This window comes from Streptopelia decaocto, assembly GCF_964273445.1.
Source record: "Streptopelia decaocto genome assembly, chromosome: 7".
NCBI classification, from domain to species: domain Eukaryota; kingdom Metazoa; phylum Chordata; class Aves; order Columbiformes; family Columbidae; genus Streptopelia; species Streptopelia decaocto.
The window spans coordinates 34,099,721-34,118,241 of record NC_138661.1 but is presented as its reverse complement, the minus strand read 5'-3'; the positions used below and the strand labels follow the sequence as shown (position 1 = coordinate 34,118,241).

Genomic DNA, 18,521 nt, shown 5'->3' with positions numbered 1-18,521 from the left:
TCTTCTTCTTGAAGTACAGCAAAAAAATCAAGCATATGGTCAGTGGAAGCAAGGTGAGACATCATGGAAGGACTACAGAGATGCTTCTTGCCACTGTAGGGAGGAAATCTGTGTGGCCAGAGCACAATTACAATTGAAGCTGGACAGTACTGTGAAGGACAATTTAAAAAGGCTTTTTAAAATATGTTAATGGCAAGAGGCAAACTAGAAATAACATTGGCCCATCACTCAATGAACATGTTCACCTTATAAATAGGGACCATAGACAAAGCTGAGACATGTAATGCTTTCTTTGCCTTGGTCTTCAATACTGAAAATGGACTGGGGGGCCTCCATAGCCCTTGGCAGGAGAACCATGGCTGTGAGATCAATGAAATCCCAATCAATCCAGAACTTGTACGGGATTTGCTGCTCCAACTAGATTCCTACAAGTTGATGGGGCCTGATGGAATTCATCCAAGGGTACTTAAAGAGCTGGCTGACGTCATAGCGAGACCTCTCTCTGTGACTTTTCAACACCCCTGGGAATTTAGACAGGTCCCGGTTGACTGGAAACTGGTAAAGCTTGACCTGTTCTATAAGAAGGACAATAGGGATGACCCTGGCAACTACAGGCCTGTCAGCCTCACTTCTGTGCCCGGCAAAATCATGGAGAAGATTGTTCTGGGAGTTATTGAAAAACATCTGAAAGACAATGCAGTCATTGGTCCCAGCTGGCCAGGTTCATGAGGGGCAAGTCCTGCTTGACCAACTTAATTTCTTTCTATGACAAGCTTACCCCCGTAGTTGCTCAAGGAAAGCCTGTTGATGTGATCTTTTTGGATTTTAGTAAAGCCTTTGATACCGTCTCTCAGTATTCTCCCGGACAGGATGTACTGCATACAGCTGGGTAAACACACAATGCAGTGGGTGAGAAATTGGCTGATGGGCTGGGCTCAAAGGTTTTAGTAAATGGGGTTATGTCAGGCTGGTGACCAGTCACTAGTGGGTTCCACAGGGAAACATCTTAGCGGCAGCGCTCTTGAGTGTCTTTGTAAATGACTTAGACTCAGAACTTGAGGGAACACTAGATTTGCTGATGACACAAATCTGGGAGAAGCTGTTGACACTCTCAAGGGTAGAGAGGCCCTTGAGATCTGGACAAATTGGAGAACGGGGCAATCACTAACCACATGAAGTTTAGCAAGGGCAAGTGCTGGATTTTGCACCCAGGACACAGCAATCCTGGCTGTACATACAGACTAGGGAATGTGAGGCAGCTCCATGGAGTGAGATCTGGGGATTCTGGTTGATGGCAAGTTGAACATGAGCCAACAGTGTGCCCTGGCAGCCAAGAGGGCCAACTGTGTCCTGGGGTGCATCAAGAACAGCATTGCCAACTGGGTGAGGGAGGTGATCGTCCCGCTCTGCTCTGGTGCAACCTCACCTGGAGCACTGTGTGCAGTTCTTGATGGCACTGTATGGAAAGGATATAAAGCTACTGGAGAGTGTCCAGAAGAGGCTACAAAGTTGGTGAAGTGTTTGGAGTGGAAGCTGTATGAGGAACAGTAAAGTCACTGGGTTTGTTCATCCTGGAAGAGAATGAGGGGAGACCTCATCACAGTCTACAGCTTCCTCACAAAGGGAGGAAGAGGGACAGGTACTGATCTCCTTTCTCTGGTGACCAATGACAGAACCGAGGGAATGGCAGGAAGATGTACCGGGGGAGGTTTAAGTTGGACATTAGGAAAAGGTTCTTTACCCAGAGGGTGGTGGAGCACTGGAACAGGATCCCCAGGGAAGGAGCCACAGCCCCAAGACTGTGTATTCAAGAAGCTAGACGGTGCCCTCAGACACATGGTGTGAACCGTGGGGTTGTCATACACAGGGAGTTGGACTCAATGATCCTTGTGTGTTCCTTCCAACTAAGGACATTCTATGACTCTGATTTTGTCCAAATGTAAATGAAAGTAAAATTAATCACTAAGGGTTGTCTTTAAGTGTTGTGTTCTCTAATCATCCAGATCAACCTTTAGACTTCTTATTTTTCAAACAGATGTATTTACATGTCTCCAAAATTCTTCACTCTTCTCATTAAGATCAGCAGTTCAGAAAACTCCATGGTAATTTCTTTTAAAGCAGTTACATACAACTTTTCTGAACCTCTTAATTTTAAACAATCTTCAGAAGCTTCTGTAGTATTATCTACTACTTAGACACCTATGAAATGTAAAGCAGATAATTCTACAGTAACACATACTATTCCTCCTTTTATTTTAAGATGAGCAACATGCTGTCTTACAGATTGAGATGGTCATCACCAGTAAGAGACCACATTGCAGTTGATTTGTCAATTAATACAATTTTTCAATCCCTATTGAAGTTTTTAAGACAATAGTTGAAAATAGATACGTGAAAACTAACTGCTCTGTCTTAAACATATGAAAAGATTATTGGTGATTCATAAAGTACACTGGGGATAAATGATCTGACATAACTCTTGTAATGCAAAAAAATGCAAATATAGAAGCAATGTAACTTTTCACCTTAAAGATGAGCAAGGACCTTTCATACTGCATAAACACTGTGAATGTAACATGGTCCTAATATCTAGACTAAAAATAGGACCACATGGCAACATTTCAAAAGAAAAGATACAAAGACTCAACTAAAAAGAAAAAAAAAAAAATCAGGAGAAATAAATTATCAGGAAGAAAACAGATTAAGACACAAAACGAAGAAACAGAAAATGATGGAGAGAGAATAAAGAAGAAAGAGAGGAGGTCCTCCTCCATTTGCCTTTACTCTTAACATTCTCCTCTAGTACAGGTCTCAAGTTTCATTTTTTCTCTCTTCCTGTCAAGCTCCTCTTACTACTCTGTTTTCTTTTATTTTTTTCTTCACAGATCTGTGACTTATTTTTTCTATTTGCCACCTGTTATCTTTAAAACTTTTTAATTACTTAATAATTCTGTTCTTTGTACTCCCAATTTTCTGATTAATCAATACAGTTAGAAGTAACATTTTACTCCAGTAACTAACAGGTGACAATGCTTCTAAAATTTTCCATCCAGTATATCAAGAAATTTCAACCTACAGCAGTAATAGGAATAAGGTTTTTAGTTAACCTAAATCTTAATAATAGTCTGGAGATTTATGTAAATATGAAGTCTTTAATCTATAGGAATTATTTTGGATGCTTTAAGAATAGGGGCTTTTGACTGTTAAAAGGTATGCCTCAAACTATATCTAGGATCTCTAAGAAACCTCATGCAGCAGTCACAGAAGGAAAAGCATCAAAAAGGTGAATATAGAATCCCATTAAATAAACCACAACTAAATGAATTCATGGATAATAAGTAGGTTAACATTCACTGAGCAGTTACACCAGTTGAGAGTATCAACTTCTTACTTTAGCTTCTGATGTTGGTTCCAAAAAGCACAGGCGATTCCCAAGTCCCTCAGCTGCCAAGCAAAACTTCCTTTGTTCTTTGTGAATACTGGCAACACATTGAAGTACTACTTCGTCATCCTGTCACAAAACAAGACACAAGAAAAAAAAGTAAATATCTGGAAGTTACATACACACTATAATGCTAAGAAATCCTGGAACATGGAACCTGCTGAAAATGAGCAAATTATACTCCCAGAACTGATATCGGGTATACATGCAGGTATTCTTTTGGTGTGTATATAGGCAGCTGTTCATGTATCAATTTATATCCAAGACTATATCAAAGTAAAGAAGATTACATACTGTCTCCAGGGCTTTCACAAGTGTTGTGTCCTTCTGCTGCTTTAGCAATGGCTTGCTATGGTGCCATAAAAAACTGTAAACACACGGTTACTTGGGTTTACTCAGTAAAACATGTTTACTGTTTACAGTAAAAAACCTGTTGCTGTCATTTTGCAAACAACAGTAACCTAAATATAAATAAATTTCTTTTGTTAGCATGGTAAGCCCTCAACACCAGTCCTCTGAATGCATTATCTTAACTTTTAAGGTCTCATTTAACCTAGAAATCTCTGAGTACCTCCAAAGATCCAAGAAGCATTTTTCAAGGGATGGTTCAAATAATTTGTTAGAACTTTCTCCTCAAAAGACATATTCCAGGAACGCTCTGGAAAAGTGACACGAAACGGCCCTATTGTTTAGTTACCCTAATTATTCTAAAAGCTCTTTTACACATTGTTACATAATGTGATGACAAAGACACACTTACTTATAAAGTGCCAAGCCCTTATTCACCCCTTAACATGTGATACTAATGTGACAGAAATGAGCCAAAACAGATTATGTTTAGTGTGCTGATGTGTCAAAGGTATATACAGAATTTAATTATTTCCAAAACTTTCCACTCATCAAGCAAAACACCACTTGCAGAAATGAAGATCTCCACATGTAGAAGAACACCACATGTAGAACTTATTTTTATACACGTATGTAAGTATCACCAAAAGAAACTGCCTTAGAAGTTTTCAAGGGGGCGAAAGCTGATAAAACAAGTGTGATACGATACATCAGCGTCCCGTCCAGCTATGAAGTTGTACTGGTGTCAATTATTATAGTCAAAGCAGACACACAACAGCTGCCTCTACTGAACTCAAGAGATCACTTGAACAATTATGTTCTAAAAGCAGCACTGCTTTTTCCAGTCCACTTATGCAACTGCAATACTATGACAGTAGCATAGGTACTGGCACTTGAAATAAAAGCTGGGAGTGACAAAGTGATTTTCACCAAGGGAATTAAGTGACGCACCCTTTAAAAAGGGAATTCAAAAGCAAAATTTTCACTTGTGGCGTTTTGCAAGTGTGTGCAAGTTATATGTCTCTTTTATGTGACATTTCACTGCCTACTTACTCAGGTGGACTACGCAGAAAGAATTAGTGGAATCTATATAACGTGCAAATAACACAATGACTCGTTGTTTAGATGACTCAGTATTATAGAGTACTTACTGAAGTAAGATCATTCTAGCTGAGGTCTGAAATTGCTTTTCTGGCCAGAAGATGCTAATAGAAATGAATGGTATGGACTTATTATCCTACGATGAAATTGCAGAAGACCACGCCTCAGCAATATCTTATTTTTCTGAGTCTTCTCTCACACAAATTCAGATACTGTAAAACTTTTTTCCTGGTAAACTATTTTTCTTCTTCTCCTTAGTTTTTTAAATACACATGGTACCAGACCCATCTAAACCTTGATCTTCACTTCCCTTATGTAGAATTTAATCCATTGAGTTAAATATACCTTTTTTTTAGTGACAAGAAGCCTGCAAGCTCAATGAGATACAGACTCATGCAACAAGAAGTGATGAGTTGTTTGCTAAGTTACGTAGAGCCAATTCGAAAAGATAACCATAAGAAAAGAAAAAAAAAAAAAAAACAAACCACACAATTTCCTTGAGATCCAGTTTGTGAACCATTAATTTAACAAGTTTAGATGTTTTAAATTTAATAAGTATTTTAAAGGCAATATTTCTCATCCAGAAGCTCTGAGTCTTCCGTGTTTAGAAATTCATTTTGCTCCAGTCCTCATTGTTTATTGGGTGGAGGAGTGGGGCTGTTTGGTTTAGTTTCTTTAGTTTTTGTGTGTTTGTTTGTTTGTTTGTTTGTAAAGTAAAACACGATTAGAGTACATGGAATTACAAGCTGGAAAGGACCTCTGTAAGGAACGGTCCAACACCTCACTAGAGAAAGACTAATTTAGATGAGGTTTCTCAGATTATTTTTGCTTAATTTAAGAAAAAGGCATCCTTTAAAATTCTGATCAGCGTGAAGTATTGTTACAGATGCACGCCTCTCCACCACACCTTACACCTCTTCAGATCAAAATCATAACATGCAACAGTCGTATCGTTCTTTAAATTTTACAAGGTTTAGTGTCAGTAAGCAATTGGAGAAGACACGCTCAGGTTGATCAAAATACTTCTATGATTTAGTAATCACACAGAAAAAAAATAAATTTTCTTACTTCTAGACCTGGCACAAGAAACTGCCTTCATTATTGTTCCTCAAAAAGTACACACATTCCAAGTGTCAATTACAAATAACTGGTTTTCACTAGTGTGATCATCAATGATTACATAAAGTTAACCATGAGATCCATTTTGTACTATCACAATTAATACCTATTGACAAATACAGATGAATAGCAATTTTTACCTTTTTTTTTCTTCTGAATGAAATGAAGTGAAAATTCTCCCCTTCTCCTGTGCAGAAATCTCTTATTTGGTTAGGATTCACCAGTCAATCCTTCAGCAAAAGGACACAGACCAGGTAATTCCAACCCCAATTCTAAGAATGTTTGTACATGCATACACACTATATTACTAAGATATATTTCAGGTGGTCTGAAATCCTTCACAATTACCAAGTGTCATGTAGCTAATGTGTCATAATTCTGTCCAATATTACTCATCTATTCACACAAATGCATGACTTCTGCCAAAAGAAAAAAAAGACAGCTTTGGAGATTTGTTTTCATATTTTGAAAGTAGGTAACTGCTTAACTGTGTGTACTTAAAACTGAAATTTCTATTTGCTTTGGCAAGGGCTGAAGCTGTAATCTGAATTTGCATTATATAGTATTGTCTGCACAGGCTGAGAAACAAAGGTATTTCTAAATGACAGTCAGTCAGTCACTCAGTATCTTCCACTTTTAAGATGGGACATATTACCAAAATAGAACTTGGCTCTTTACAAAAGTGCATCTAATATTGAACAATTTCTTTAACTGAAAACTGTGATTCCTACCCTTCAGAAATGTAGCATTAAGCAGAATAATATATAATTTTTAAAAAGAGTTTTTAATGAACCACAGTGCAGTGGTTCATTACCAGGCAGCATTTAGTCTTGGTCATCAGCCTGTCTTCCTCCTTAGGTTTCATAATAAAGTGATGGTGAACTTAAAGCGAAATCTCTGCGATGGACTAATAAGACAAAACATAAACCAAATTGATTTTAATTAATCAATGACTTGATTTGCTACAAAGTCAGTGATCAAGGTGAATCCAAGTATTGCAGGCATGACCTTGTTTCTGCTCAGTTCACTAGTTTTTCAACTCAGAATTTGAGAAGAAAGAAATTCCAACAGCTAACAAAACTCCTTCATTTCTGTTGTATAAATATCCTAGAATTAAGAATTATAGTAATTTATACAATACATTGAAGTCTGTATAGAGGCTGTGTTCAACAATATATGCACTTCTAGATGTTTCATACTGAGAAAGATGAAACCAGCAATATACTAAATCTACACATGCAAATATACATATCCATTTACATATCCAAATATGCAAATTTTGCTGGAAAATGACACTCTAGGTTTGTTTTATTACCTACTGATTCAGCATCTACCAATCTCTATTTTCTCTCTGATATTCAGTACTGAAAAGGATTTGTAATAAAGATAAGCTATTTCCTCAAAAAGGCATACATATTTTACTTATATTTTATTCACAAGTGCACATTAACATTCAAGTAGGTGCTTGCACATGAACAACTAACCTTAATGTAAACTGATATGGAACTGTTTTGAAAGTATATTCTTCTGTAACACCATGGAAAAGCTTTATTTGATAACATATCCTTTCCATGAAGAAATGCCTATTACTTTAAAAAAACCATATCTGTTAAACAAAGAAACTCCTGTTTTCTATGCTAAAACAAGCAGGCATATCAAGCCAATGCTGTTTACAAGTCTGATTCCTGTGAGCCTGTGCCACTTGTTGATTATAAATCGGTGTTGCAAAGAAATGTGCCAAGTAAAAATCTGCAGCCACCTTCACTCTGATAGACAGCATCCTACTCATGCACCCTACAGTATCACAAAGCACAGGATACAAACAAACAAGCACCTAAATTAGCACCTGAACACTAGCTAATAACCATCCTTCCACAGGACTGCATTCCTTTCAAGTTTTCTAATCTCAGAGAACAAGTAAAATTCACCACAAATTGCCTTCTACAGTGGCTGCATTATTCCTAACAAAGGAATTATAGACCGAGTTGACAATGCTCTAACCAAAGCTGGATTTGATAAATTTGTGGGTGCCCACAACTTCCTTTCACAATGGGAACGGTCTCACTGCAAAGCTGTCCCCATGCACTTGTATTTTTTACAGAACTTCATCCTAAAAGCGCAGCTTCAGTGCATGGCTCATATCACAAACTATTTTCACTCATTTCTAAAAGTAAGTATTGGAAACATACAGTCTTTGACTCATTTTAAAAACATTCTTACAACCTTTTGCTAAGAAAAAAAGGAGTATTTATACTTTTAAGCTGGAGCTTGAACAACAGTGTTGCCATTGGTTATGGAACTGGATCTTCCTCTTCCTAAGGGGGAAATAAAAGCTCTCCAAAATCTAATCTCATTACAAGAATTCGAAGTGGGGGGATGAGGGTATGGTTGAAATTGCAACAGGTGAATGCACAAATCCTTGCTAGAATTTTACATTTGCAAGAATTTGGCAACTTAGTTTTGCAAAGATCTTTACTTCCTCCTTAGGAAAGTACTAGACTTCCAAACTCCCAATTTTGTTTCACAGGAGTTACATTCTGTCATTCTACCAAAAGGACACAACTCTTCTGTACACCTCTTAAGAGCACTTTTTTCCCCGCACTATCCACCTACAATACTGACAATACAATTTTTCAATAAATTCTAACTTACTTACTACATAAATTAATATTAGGAATACGGTTTACTAAAGTGTGTACCTAAGCACCAAAGCAAAAGTTAATATCCGAGTAAGCTTATGAAGCAAAAGAGCTTCATAGAAGATTCAAGTTACATTTTTCATTCCTGTAATTTAAAAAGTTTATACAGCTCAGCTGCAATATGATAAAGTTTATTTTAGGATCTTCACACAGTAGTGCATCTACAGAAATATTTTGGTCTCAAAATACAGACATCACCGTCATGCAATTGAATTAGGAAGAGGTCACATGAATATACCATCTTAGGCTTTCCTTTGCTTTAAATGTCTATAAATAAATCTTCTGGCAAGCACTCAAGCACTATGTGTTGATTTCTAAAACAAAAGTGTGCTTAGACACAACTGTCATGTTGTAAATCATCACAAAAACCCCAAACAAACAAAGGAAACCAATACCGAGAGCAGATCTCAAATCAGTGGTAGTAGTGGGGAAATAGATTCTCGGCAGATTTAGCTTTACTTCCATTATGTGTTACCAGTTGGTTTTAACACCTTTTTATAAATTAAAAGCCTTTATTTATTTGGTACCAACATACCAAGGCCTTTCTTCCCCCAAGTAAGTATACAAATTTCTCCCAATAAACACAGCCAGTTCGCTGCAAATGGATCCTTACAATGACAGCAGAGTTATTTGCTGGAAATTCACGCACCACCATCTGACGGTTCTCAGAAGATTTTAAAAATAGATTTGGGGTTTCCGTTGTCAGTCTCCTCCTTCAGCAGTGGTTGGATCAAAGCCACGTCTCAACTCTAGAACATGCTTCCATATCTTATATCAGGTCATCAGCAAGGCAGAATAAGCAAATCATTAGCAATAAAAAGTACTCAGTCCTTTTCACAAAAATTAATACTTCTGAATAAAAAATTGCTTCAGAAAGTCAAGTATTTCAATATTGGCCATTCTGCTGCTTTTTGGAATACAACTTCCAGGTTATAGACTTGCCCTTGAGGCATTTACATAGTTTGCTGTCTTTTGTATCACACCTTTCCCTGCGTCTCCCCTCAGCCAGTTCTTCCTGGAAATGAGGCGGCATGAGAGAGTAATAACAAAGGAAAAACCACACCACATACCAAGACCAAAAGAAATATCCAAAATATTTGTCCATTATCTGTCTTAAAAGCTGAATGTTAGACATCCTTTAAAATAAATGACAAAAACAAAAAACAAAACAACAACAAAAAAAAAGCCACCAAAAAACCAAAAACACTCCTGTGATTTCAAAGTGTAAGGCCAGAGAAAAAGAAACCTTATTAGCAGAGCTGGAGTGAACTAGCCATGCAGACTGAATTGTTGCAAATCCATGGCAAAATAAATATGTAGTCTCCTATGAGGCAGTATCCTGTCTTGCTTTAAGAATTGAAGTGACTTTAAGTACACACGTTGATTTCAGAATGGCAGATTGACTAAAAGCATCAAGATATATTCCATGCTAACCAAGGAAGTGGAATCAGTCAAGAAAGGTGTATCCTGCTTAAGTACCTTATCATTACCTACTGAATGGGCTTGTTGGAGAGGATCCCAGGGAGGGCTGTGGAAATGGTCAGAGGGCTGGAACACCTCTCCTATGAGGACAGGCTGAGAGAGTTGGGGTTGTTCAGCCTGGAGAAGAAAAGGCTCCAGAGAGACTTTATTGTGGCCTTTCAATAATTAAAGAGGGCTTGTAAGAGAGAGACAGACTTTTTACCAGGGCCTGTAGTGACAGGACAAGGTGCAACAGTTTTAAACTGAAAGAGGGTAGGTTTAGATTGGACGCAATGAAGAATTTTTTTTTTTTTTAGGAGGAGGGTGATAAGACACAGGAACACGTTGTCCAGAGAAGTTGTGGATGCCCCATCGTTGGAACTGTTGGACAGCCAGGATGGACGGGGCTCTGAGCAACCTGATCTAATGAAAAATGTCCCTGCCTGTGGCGAGGGGTTGGACTAGATGATCTTTAAAGGTCCCTTCTGACCCAAACCATTCTATGATTCTATGAATTGTGGTGTCAGTCTTGGCATGCTTTGCACCTCTGACATTCGTAACCTCTGGCATAATCTTATATGAGCAAACGAAGAAATGTCAAGATTTATTAGGTAAGGAGGGTATTATAGTTCATTTTAATCAAGCATCCTGTTAGAGGGAGAAATGAATGCAAGAAACATTATTGCATATGTACATACTTGCATGTATTTTGTTTGCTTTAACCATTCCTTTTTCATTTGGTGCAAGGGATATACTTGTAGACCAACCAGTTAGCAACAGAAATATATAATATAGGATACACATAACTCTTTTTTTTTTTTTTTTTCCCAGCAATTAACCAGTAACTGGGGTTGACAAATATAAGAGAAAAATTTTGGCATAACAAAGTCAACTCAATTAACTCAAATTTTTACTGTTTAACAGATGATAAGAAATATTAATGGAATAGCCAGTGCCTTGTCTCAATTACAGATGAACCAATTTAAAAACTTGGCACCTGACAGCAGGAAGGAATCCAAATAGAAGTTGTCAGCCTTTTGGAATCTTAGTGCATGACCACTACCAGATTAGTTAAGATACCAATAACAAGATACATTTACGTCATATCTATTTCAAATAAGAATGGGTGCGCACAGTATTTAGTATATGCTTTAAAACATGTATTCTGTATATAAGACCACTGTTACCTCTAAACTATCAAGCACATGTTTATTTAACATCACAGTTTGTGAAAGAGTGTAAGATTTCCCTTTTAGATTAAAGGGTTTTGCTAGGAAACTTAAATAGTGACTTTGAGGCAAATATTCTGTGGATCTTTTTACAGAACCCAATAACATTCTGGGTTTACACGTTGTCTATATCAGCTGTTAGAAAGAGGGATACTTAAGGTACAGCTTTGAAAACTAGAGACCAACAATGGGACAAACTATTATCTATCTTAAATTTTAGGATCTCAAAACAGGTTCTACAAAAAGATGAAACAAAGCAGACATCTGCTCAGTTATAGGCCAGGTGCTATCTACATGAAGATAGGAGAAACTTTAAAAATTATTTTTTAAAAATAGTATTCTGAGAGGAGATTTTACAGCATCACAATTACGAGAATTTAAGTCCTGTCCATGTCAGGTGTAGGCAGCAGAACCACATCAAAATGTGCAGTAGAATTTAAACACATACAGAGTGTTTGCAAGACCAGAGTCTTTGCACCGGATCTCAGAACCAGGGTGAGCCCATGAATAGCCAGTAAATAGTTAAATACCACTTATCCAGCTTTTAGGAGCAAGAAAAAAAATACAGGACATGTGAGCTGGCATATCATTGTATAAATAAAAAGTTTTTGCCAAGGACCCAAGGATGGAATGACATGAACAATGAGCAGAAATGCAGGGCACCACAGGCTCTGGAATTACTTAATGATTGTCATTTTAATCACAACTATTTTATATCTAGGGGAAAACAACATATTTAAAGTTTTCAATCATGACATCAGAGATTTAGACTAAATCCCAGGCTTCTTCCCCAAACTTTCTATAGACAAGACAGAAATATGGCTGTGAATATATAGCGAACAAGCTGCCAGGCTTGCATGGGTTGGTAAGAACAGAATAGGTGTGAATGAGGTTCAAATTGTTTACATGTACACAGGTAGGATCATAAATTACACAGAGGAATAATTCCAAATGAACAACAATACCTGTGGTTATTCTATACTAGTGAATATACAGATATATTAAGGTACAAGCATATATGGGTATATTCAGTCAACGTACACATATATTAATGGATGTAAAGAACATTAAAGGACTTTTACGCACAGTGCTCCTCTTCAGACTCAAACTTCCTGGATAATATCCTTATTAAGTCAATGTCAGAATGGCATGTAATGCAACCATATATATGGTAGTATATGTTACCTAGAAAAAAAAAATCTGAGCAAAGCTTTTAAAATTTACTAGAAAAGTTAGTACATTTCAATGGCATATTCCATTCTGCAGACATAGAGGCTCTATACATGCAATTCACCATCAACCCTAATTACTTCCCCACTGTTAAACTGCAGAATTAAAATAATCTTTTTAAAAGTGAGCTAGACCACCTACAAATTATTTTAAAATATGCTTAATACAAGGATATAATCCCTTTAAAATCCAGCTACATCTTCCATTTCTAAGTCCATGCTCCACTATGTTGATACTGCACTGTGTATTGGTACATACCTGTCACTTTACTGATTTTTCTGTCAGTAAAACTCTTCTAAGAAGAGTCTGCTAAGATGAATTGCACTCCTATTTTGATTAAAAAAAAAATCTGAAACTCATAAATTACTGTCATGTATGTTTAAAATTAACTATCTGTTACAATCCCGAATTATGACTTGCTGGAAATTTATTTCAGAAGTGAGGTCTCCAATATTTTTGGTAATCCTTTAAAACAAAAAACTCACTATACTCAGTAATCATCCACATCTGTTGCAGTTTAAAAGAGAAAAGGCATCAAATGCAAGCAAAATTCCAAAAGAAATCTTTCAAACAGGATTTGAAAAACAGCAGATATTTTAACAGGCCTTGTACAAAATATAAGAAAAATGAAAAAATAAAGTAGAAAAGATGGCACAGAAACAAAATGCAAATATTTAAGTACTTTCAACTGCTGTCCATCCCATATCAAGTGTTTACACATATTACTTACATGGGACTAGCGAAAGTGGAATATTCAAGGTTTAGACAAGAACTGACAGAGATAGAATATTGAAAGAGCATAAATGAATCATAACCATCATATTTATCTTCAAAAATAAATAATTCAAACCACCAAAAAGCTGCATGGCAGTTTCCCCTGCATAGTGATTTTACAGATGTCTTACAGTTATTGCTACTCCAGTAGGAGCTACCTGCGAGCCTGTAGGCTATTGCAGTGTTTTTAAAAAGTGACAAATCAATCAGTACCTTCTAGCAAACTGACTGGAAACATGTGAGATAACTACATGCTCAGCCACAGATGTCTTATGTCAACCAGGCGCTCATTACATTGGACCTATAGTTGAGAACAACTACAATTAAGAGGAATAAAATTATTTCCCACAAAATTAAGACAAATATTTCCCTGTGTCTGCACACAGGACCTATGGTGCACACCAGCAGCTGACACTGAAACCCTCACTTGCTCCAGTTGCCTGTACATACACAAGTGTCCCTTCACCCACAGTTTAATTCCAGTTGCTGGGCTCAAATTCACACACCTCAGTCCATCCAGTAGCTGTCAATCCTCCTAAAATCCATGTCCCCTCCAGCTATTGATGGCAATACTCTTACTTGCTCCAGTTGTTGGCACCACAGATGCATAGGCTGCTTCACCTGAGTCTGGCTCCAAATTCACCCCCTCTAGTTTCCCCAGTTGCCAGCAATTATTCCTTAGAGCACTCATACACTGGGTAGAGAGCAAGATTACATGAAAGATAGTTAAGAAAGTATTTAATAGAAAGATAAACTGCAGTGATCAGGCACAGGGCTGTCAGGCAAGCATACTGACTGGACCCAGTTTATACACAACCAGCCCTTTTTATATCCCTTCCTCTCTGTCCCCTACCACCACCTTGCCCTTCCCCAGTCCCCTTCCCCTACACTTCTAAGTGTTGCAGAATCCTACAGACCTCCCCCACCCAAATATTCAAAATCTTCATATTTGCCTTCTTGTCAGTTACAAAGTCCAGACTGGCCCTTTCCAAAACACAAGCTGAAGTTTCTTAATGGACCAGTAATTAATAGAGGAAGAGCTTTGGCCTTTGTCATTGTCTCTATTTTCCCATGTCTACTAGGTTTGTATCCCTGTGAGGTTTTGTTTATCTACCAATTCCCCCTCGACTCCTTCTTCTCCACTTAGCTCTTGTTTTAAGAATGCAAGGAAAAAGATTCAGCAAAGATTTTAATGCTATTTGGGGAAAGAAATGGGTTGGGAAAGACCCCATAGAATGCTCTCAGTTTGTCATTTCAACACCAGCTAGAAGAGGTGCACTCCTTGATAAACACTTTAAACAGAAGAAAATGCTAAAGGCTTCAGAGCATGTCAGGTTTGCATATGATCAAAACACATGGCCCAAGATGTATAGAACCCTTGTGGTTTTTTTAATGGTACACCATCATGAATACCATTGTTTTAACTGATTGCTGATACAGATACAACGCAGCACACGGGTTTAAGTGATACAACAGAAAAAGTTCTTGTTTTGATATCCTATTTCTAATGCAGACACTCCTCTGCTTCAAAGACTTGCAATTTTTTTTCCCCAGTTTACAAGTCAGTGTGTGCTTGAACTTCCAAAATTCAGAGTCATGCTGCCTGCTTCCATGGAAGCTGGAGACCTAAATTAGGTTTTCTAATCAGGAATACTGAGGTTGATTTTATGCTTGCAGGTGTTAAGTTGAATTTATATCTTTCTTGATATATGAAAAAAAAAGAAAATTACTAAATCTATCACCACTTCAAGCTGTCTTGCAGAGGAGCTGCTGTATTCCTGCTGTGAGTTTCCGCCTCAGAAATTACTGCTTGACATCCATGATTTCAAAATATTAATGTACACAAAATTCATCTGGGGTAAGAAAATTAGAGTTATGAATCCTCAAGTATTGCATGACTCTCAGCTTGTGGGTTGCGTTTTTTTTGTTTTCTGTTTGTTTGGGGCTTTTGTGTGTGTGTGTGTTTTTTAATTTGTGTTTTGTTTTGTTTTTTCCCTCAAATGTAGATCCACATTTGAGGGAATAGAATCTATAAATCTATAAATTTTTGTTCACCTAACTGTGCAATGGATAAGCAAAACCTTTTGTTCTAATTTATTACCACTGGGTAGATCAGTGAGCGAAGTTACTTTAAGATTTCCACTCATACTTCAAAACAAAGTAGCAGTGAGATAGCCAGAGATTTGGAGTGTGTCTGCTAGACCTTCTCTTCAAAGTGACTTTCACTAGAAAAAACAGGAAGGCTTTAAAACGAAACATAGACAGACAAGTAATTTTCAGATTTTAATAGAATAATTTGAAATAGTAAAACTTAAATAGTGAAAAGTGGGTGTGCTCCACAAATTAAAAAGGATGTTAAGATACTTGAATATGTCCAGGAAAGGGCAACAGAGCTGGAAGGAATGTCCTATGAGGAGCGGCTGAGGACTCTGGGCTTGTCTAGTTTGGAGAGGAGACCAAGGGACAACCTCATTGCTCTCTACGCATTCCTGGGTAGGGGAAGTGGAGAGGAAGGTGCTGAGCGCTTCTCTCTGGTATTCAGTGACAGGACACATGGGAATGGTTCAAAGCTGCATCATGGGAGGTTCAGACTTGACATTAGAAAACATTTCTTTACCAAGAGGGTGGTCAAACACTGCAACAGGCTTGCTAGAGAGGTGCTGAATGCCCAAAGCCTGTCAGTATTAAGAGGCATTTGGACAATGCCCTTAATAATGTGCTTTAATTTTTCATCAGCCCTGAAGTGGTAAGGCAGTTGAACTAGATGATCATTTTAGGTCCTTTCCAACTGAATTATGCTATTCTATATGGAAAAAAAAAATAGTAGGAAAGACCCAAGAGCATGAACAGTGACACGTAAGCAATTTTTGCTTGCCTATTTTGCCCTTGCTTCAAAGTTTAGTTTTACAGAGATCTGTTACTTTTTGACTGATTGCAAATCTAAGCACTCAGAAAGTGCTTTCTGTCTTCACTGAGGTCTCAATGACTGCACCATGTTCCTTTCAGAAGCTGCTACCTGAGCTACAGCCTCCCCCTTGCACATTATTTCCAAGTTACTGCTGCACCACAGCAGAAACTTCCCAGGCTCAGTAGGAGGAAAGGAATGATCCTTCTCTTCCCAGTCTAGTCCCAACTCAGCCATTCCTAAGAGAAAATAACTGTGAACAAATGTTGCATATTAAAGATAGTTTTCAGGAAATAACGATGTTCAGAAAAAAATAGGCTAGCACAGTCAGCTTTGTTACTAGTCTTGTTTAAAATTCACACCAGGCAAGCTACTGAAGAAACATGCAGTAGAACATCTATTACAATGATTTTACTCAGATCAGATTGAAAATTAATTCAGTTACAAATCAGGGGTCTGAAGTTAGCTACACAAAAGCTGGTCCTCATCCATTTTCTGAGTCCAGACAAGATCAAAACCTTGGAACCAAACAGCTACTACAGCAACTAGTGTGACTCTTGGGGAGCACTCTATGGTTTGCGACTCACATTTGAAAAACTGAAATGTTACTAAATCTAGGACTGGAAATCTACAATAATCACAGCTGCTATAGTCTTGGTTATTCTGCACATACTCAGATACTACATTTTTCTATTTCTATTCCTTCTATTTCATGTAGAGACCAGTGTGTTTTAAAATATCAGTCATGGAGTTTATTCAATGGGGGTCAACTGAGGGCAAAAACCTGAGTACAAACAAATCATCTATCTGTTGAGAAGTTATATGAAAAGAACATAACAGCAATTTCCTAAACACAAACAAGCTAGTAGGAATTCAAGCCACTGACTTAAATGATTAAGACACGGTTATATAATGGTAGCACAGAGAAATTTTTTTTCAAATTAATATACCTGGCACCACCTCCTCCCTCCTGTAAAAATTGGTACTCGCTTCCTTTCACACATTACCCTGGATTAACAAATATTCTGGCTCTACTACAAACATCTTATTATCTCCGTATTAACATCATCTCAGATTATCACCTTGGAGCTATAAACAAACCAGGAGATTGAAGATGACTAAAAATGATATCACAGAATACAGTTGAAAAGAATAACTAATTCATATAGAAGTCCAACAGTCATTAGAATGAAGTAAAAAGCATGGATCTTTAAAATTAGGTTATCAGATTTATTTTTTTTTTAATGAGATCTGGGCATCCACCTTGTTATCAGTTCTACTGATTCAACATCAACCTACACTTCATCACCAATGCATTTTTGCAGCCATTGAATTTTCTGAGGTTTTTAAATGCTCATTCACGTTAAAAAAAAAAAAAAAATTGTTTATTATTTATTTCAAACCTCACAGTATCTCAAAACTAAATTAATATACAACTTTTTTCTTAATTAAAACAATTTCTTAAGTAAAATAATACAGAGATGTCTTGACAGTTATTACTGACATGTTCTCTGACGCTGACATCTTGGTAGCTTTTGTGTGGAAAATACAAAACTTGTGACTTGGAAGTCACTAGAAATCTCCAGAAGAGTCTTGCTCATAAGCAGTCATACCCATCTTTTGAAAATTAAGATATTATATAAATAAACTCATAACTGGACTTTATTTCATTCACTCAAGTTCCAAAAATACAAGCTTGAAGGTGCACATGATGTGTGTCAGATACAAATAGTAGTAAGCAAAGACGGATCCTTGACTGAAGTCACTTCTTTACATTCACTTAACTTGTATCCCTAGGAACGTAATCTTAAAGTTCCCATAAAATCTGAATCTGGATCTAGATTTCCTGCCTCTGACTCATTTGTAGGGAAAAAGAAGCCATGGTACTTTCTACTATTATTATTTAGGGCAGGGCAGGAAATCTTCTGGACAGAAAACACTTGGAGTTTTGTATAAATTTCTGTTCACATAGGAAAAACTGTTAAAATGCTTTTTAATCTAAGGATAAGCTTGGTTGAATATTTGATTTAAATATAATCTGAGGACTCAGAGGCCTCTGAGTTGATCTTGAATCAGATTCAGAATTTCATGTTAGTTGGTTAACATTGATATTTCAGTCTAATATGAATACAAAATAAAAGGATGAAATACCAGTTGAAACTACCACAGAAAATCCAGATATTTTCAGAGTTAAGTTTCTTGACTTTTAGCCA

General features: G+C 37.1%; 1 protein-coding gene across 9 annotated transcripts in view; it reads right to left on the bottom strand.

Annotated features, from left to right (window-relative positions):
• Positions 1 to 18,521, bottom strand: part of RYR3 (ryanodine receptor 3) — a 242,759-nt gene that overhangs the window by 196,022 nt on the left and 28,216 nt on the right. For all 9 annotated transcript variants that reach the window (XM_082058587.1, XM_082058594.1, XM_082058592.1 and 6 more), the window contains exon 2: positions 3,392 to 3,511. In XM_082058587.1, coding sequence (XP_081914713.1) covers positions 3,392 to 3,511 — 120 coding nt within the window. The remainder of the gene's footprint in view (positions 1 to 3,391; positions 3,512 to 18,521) is intronic.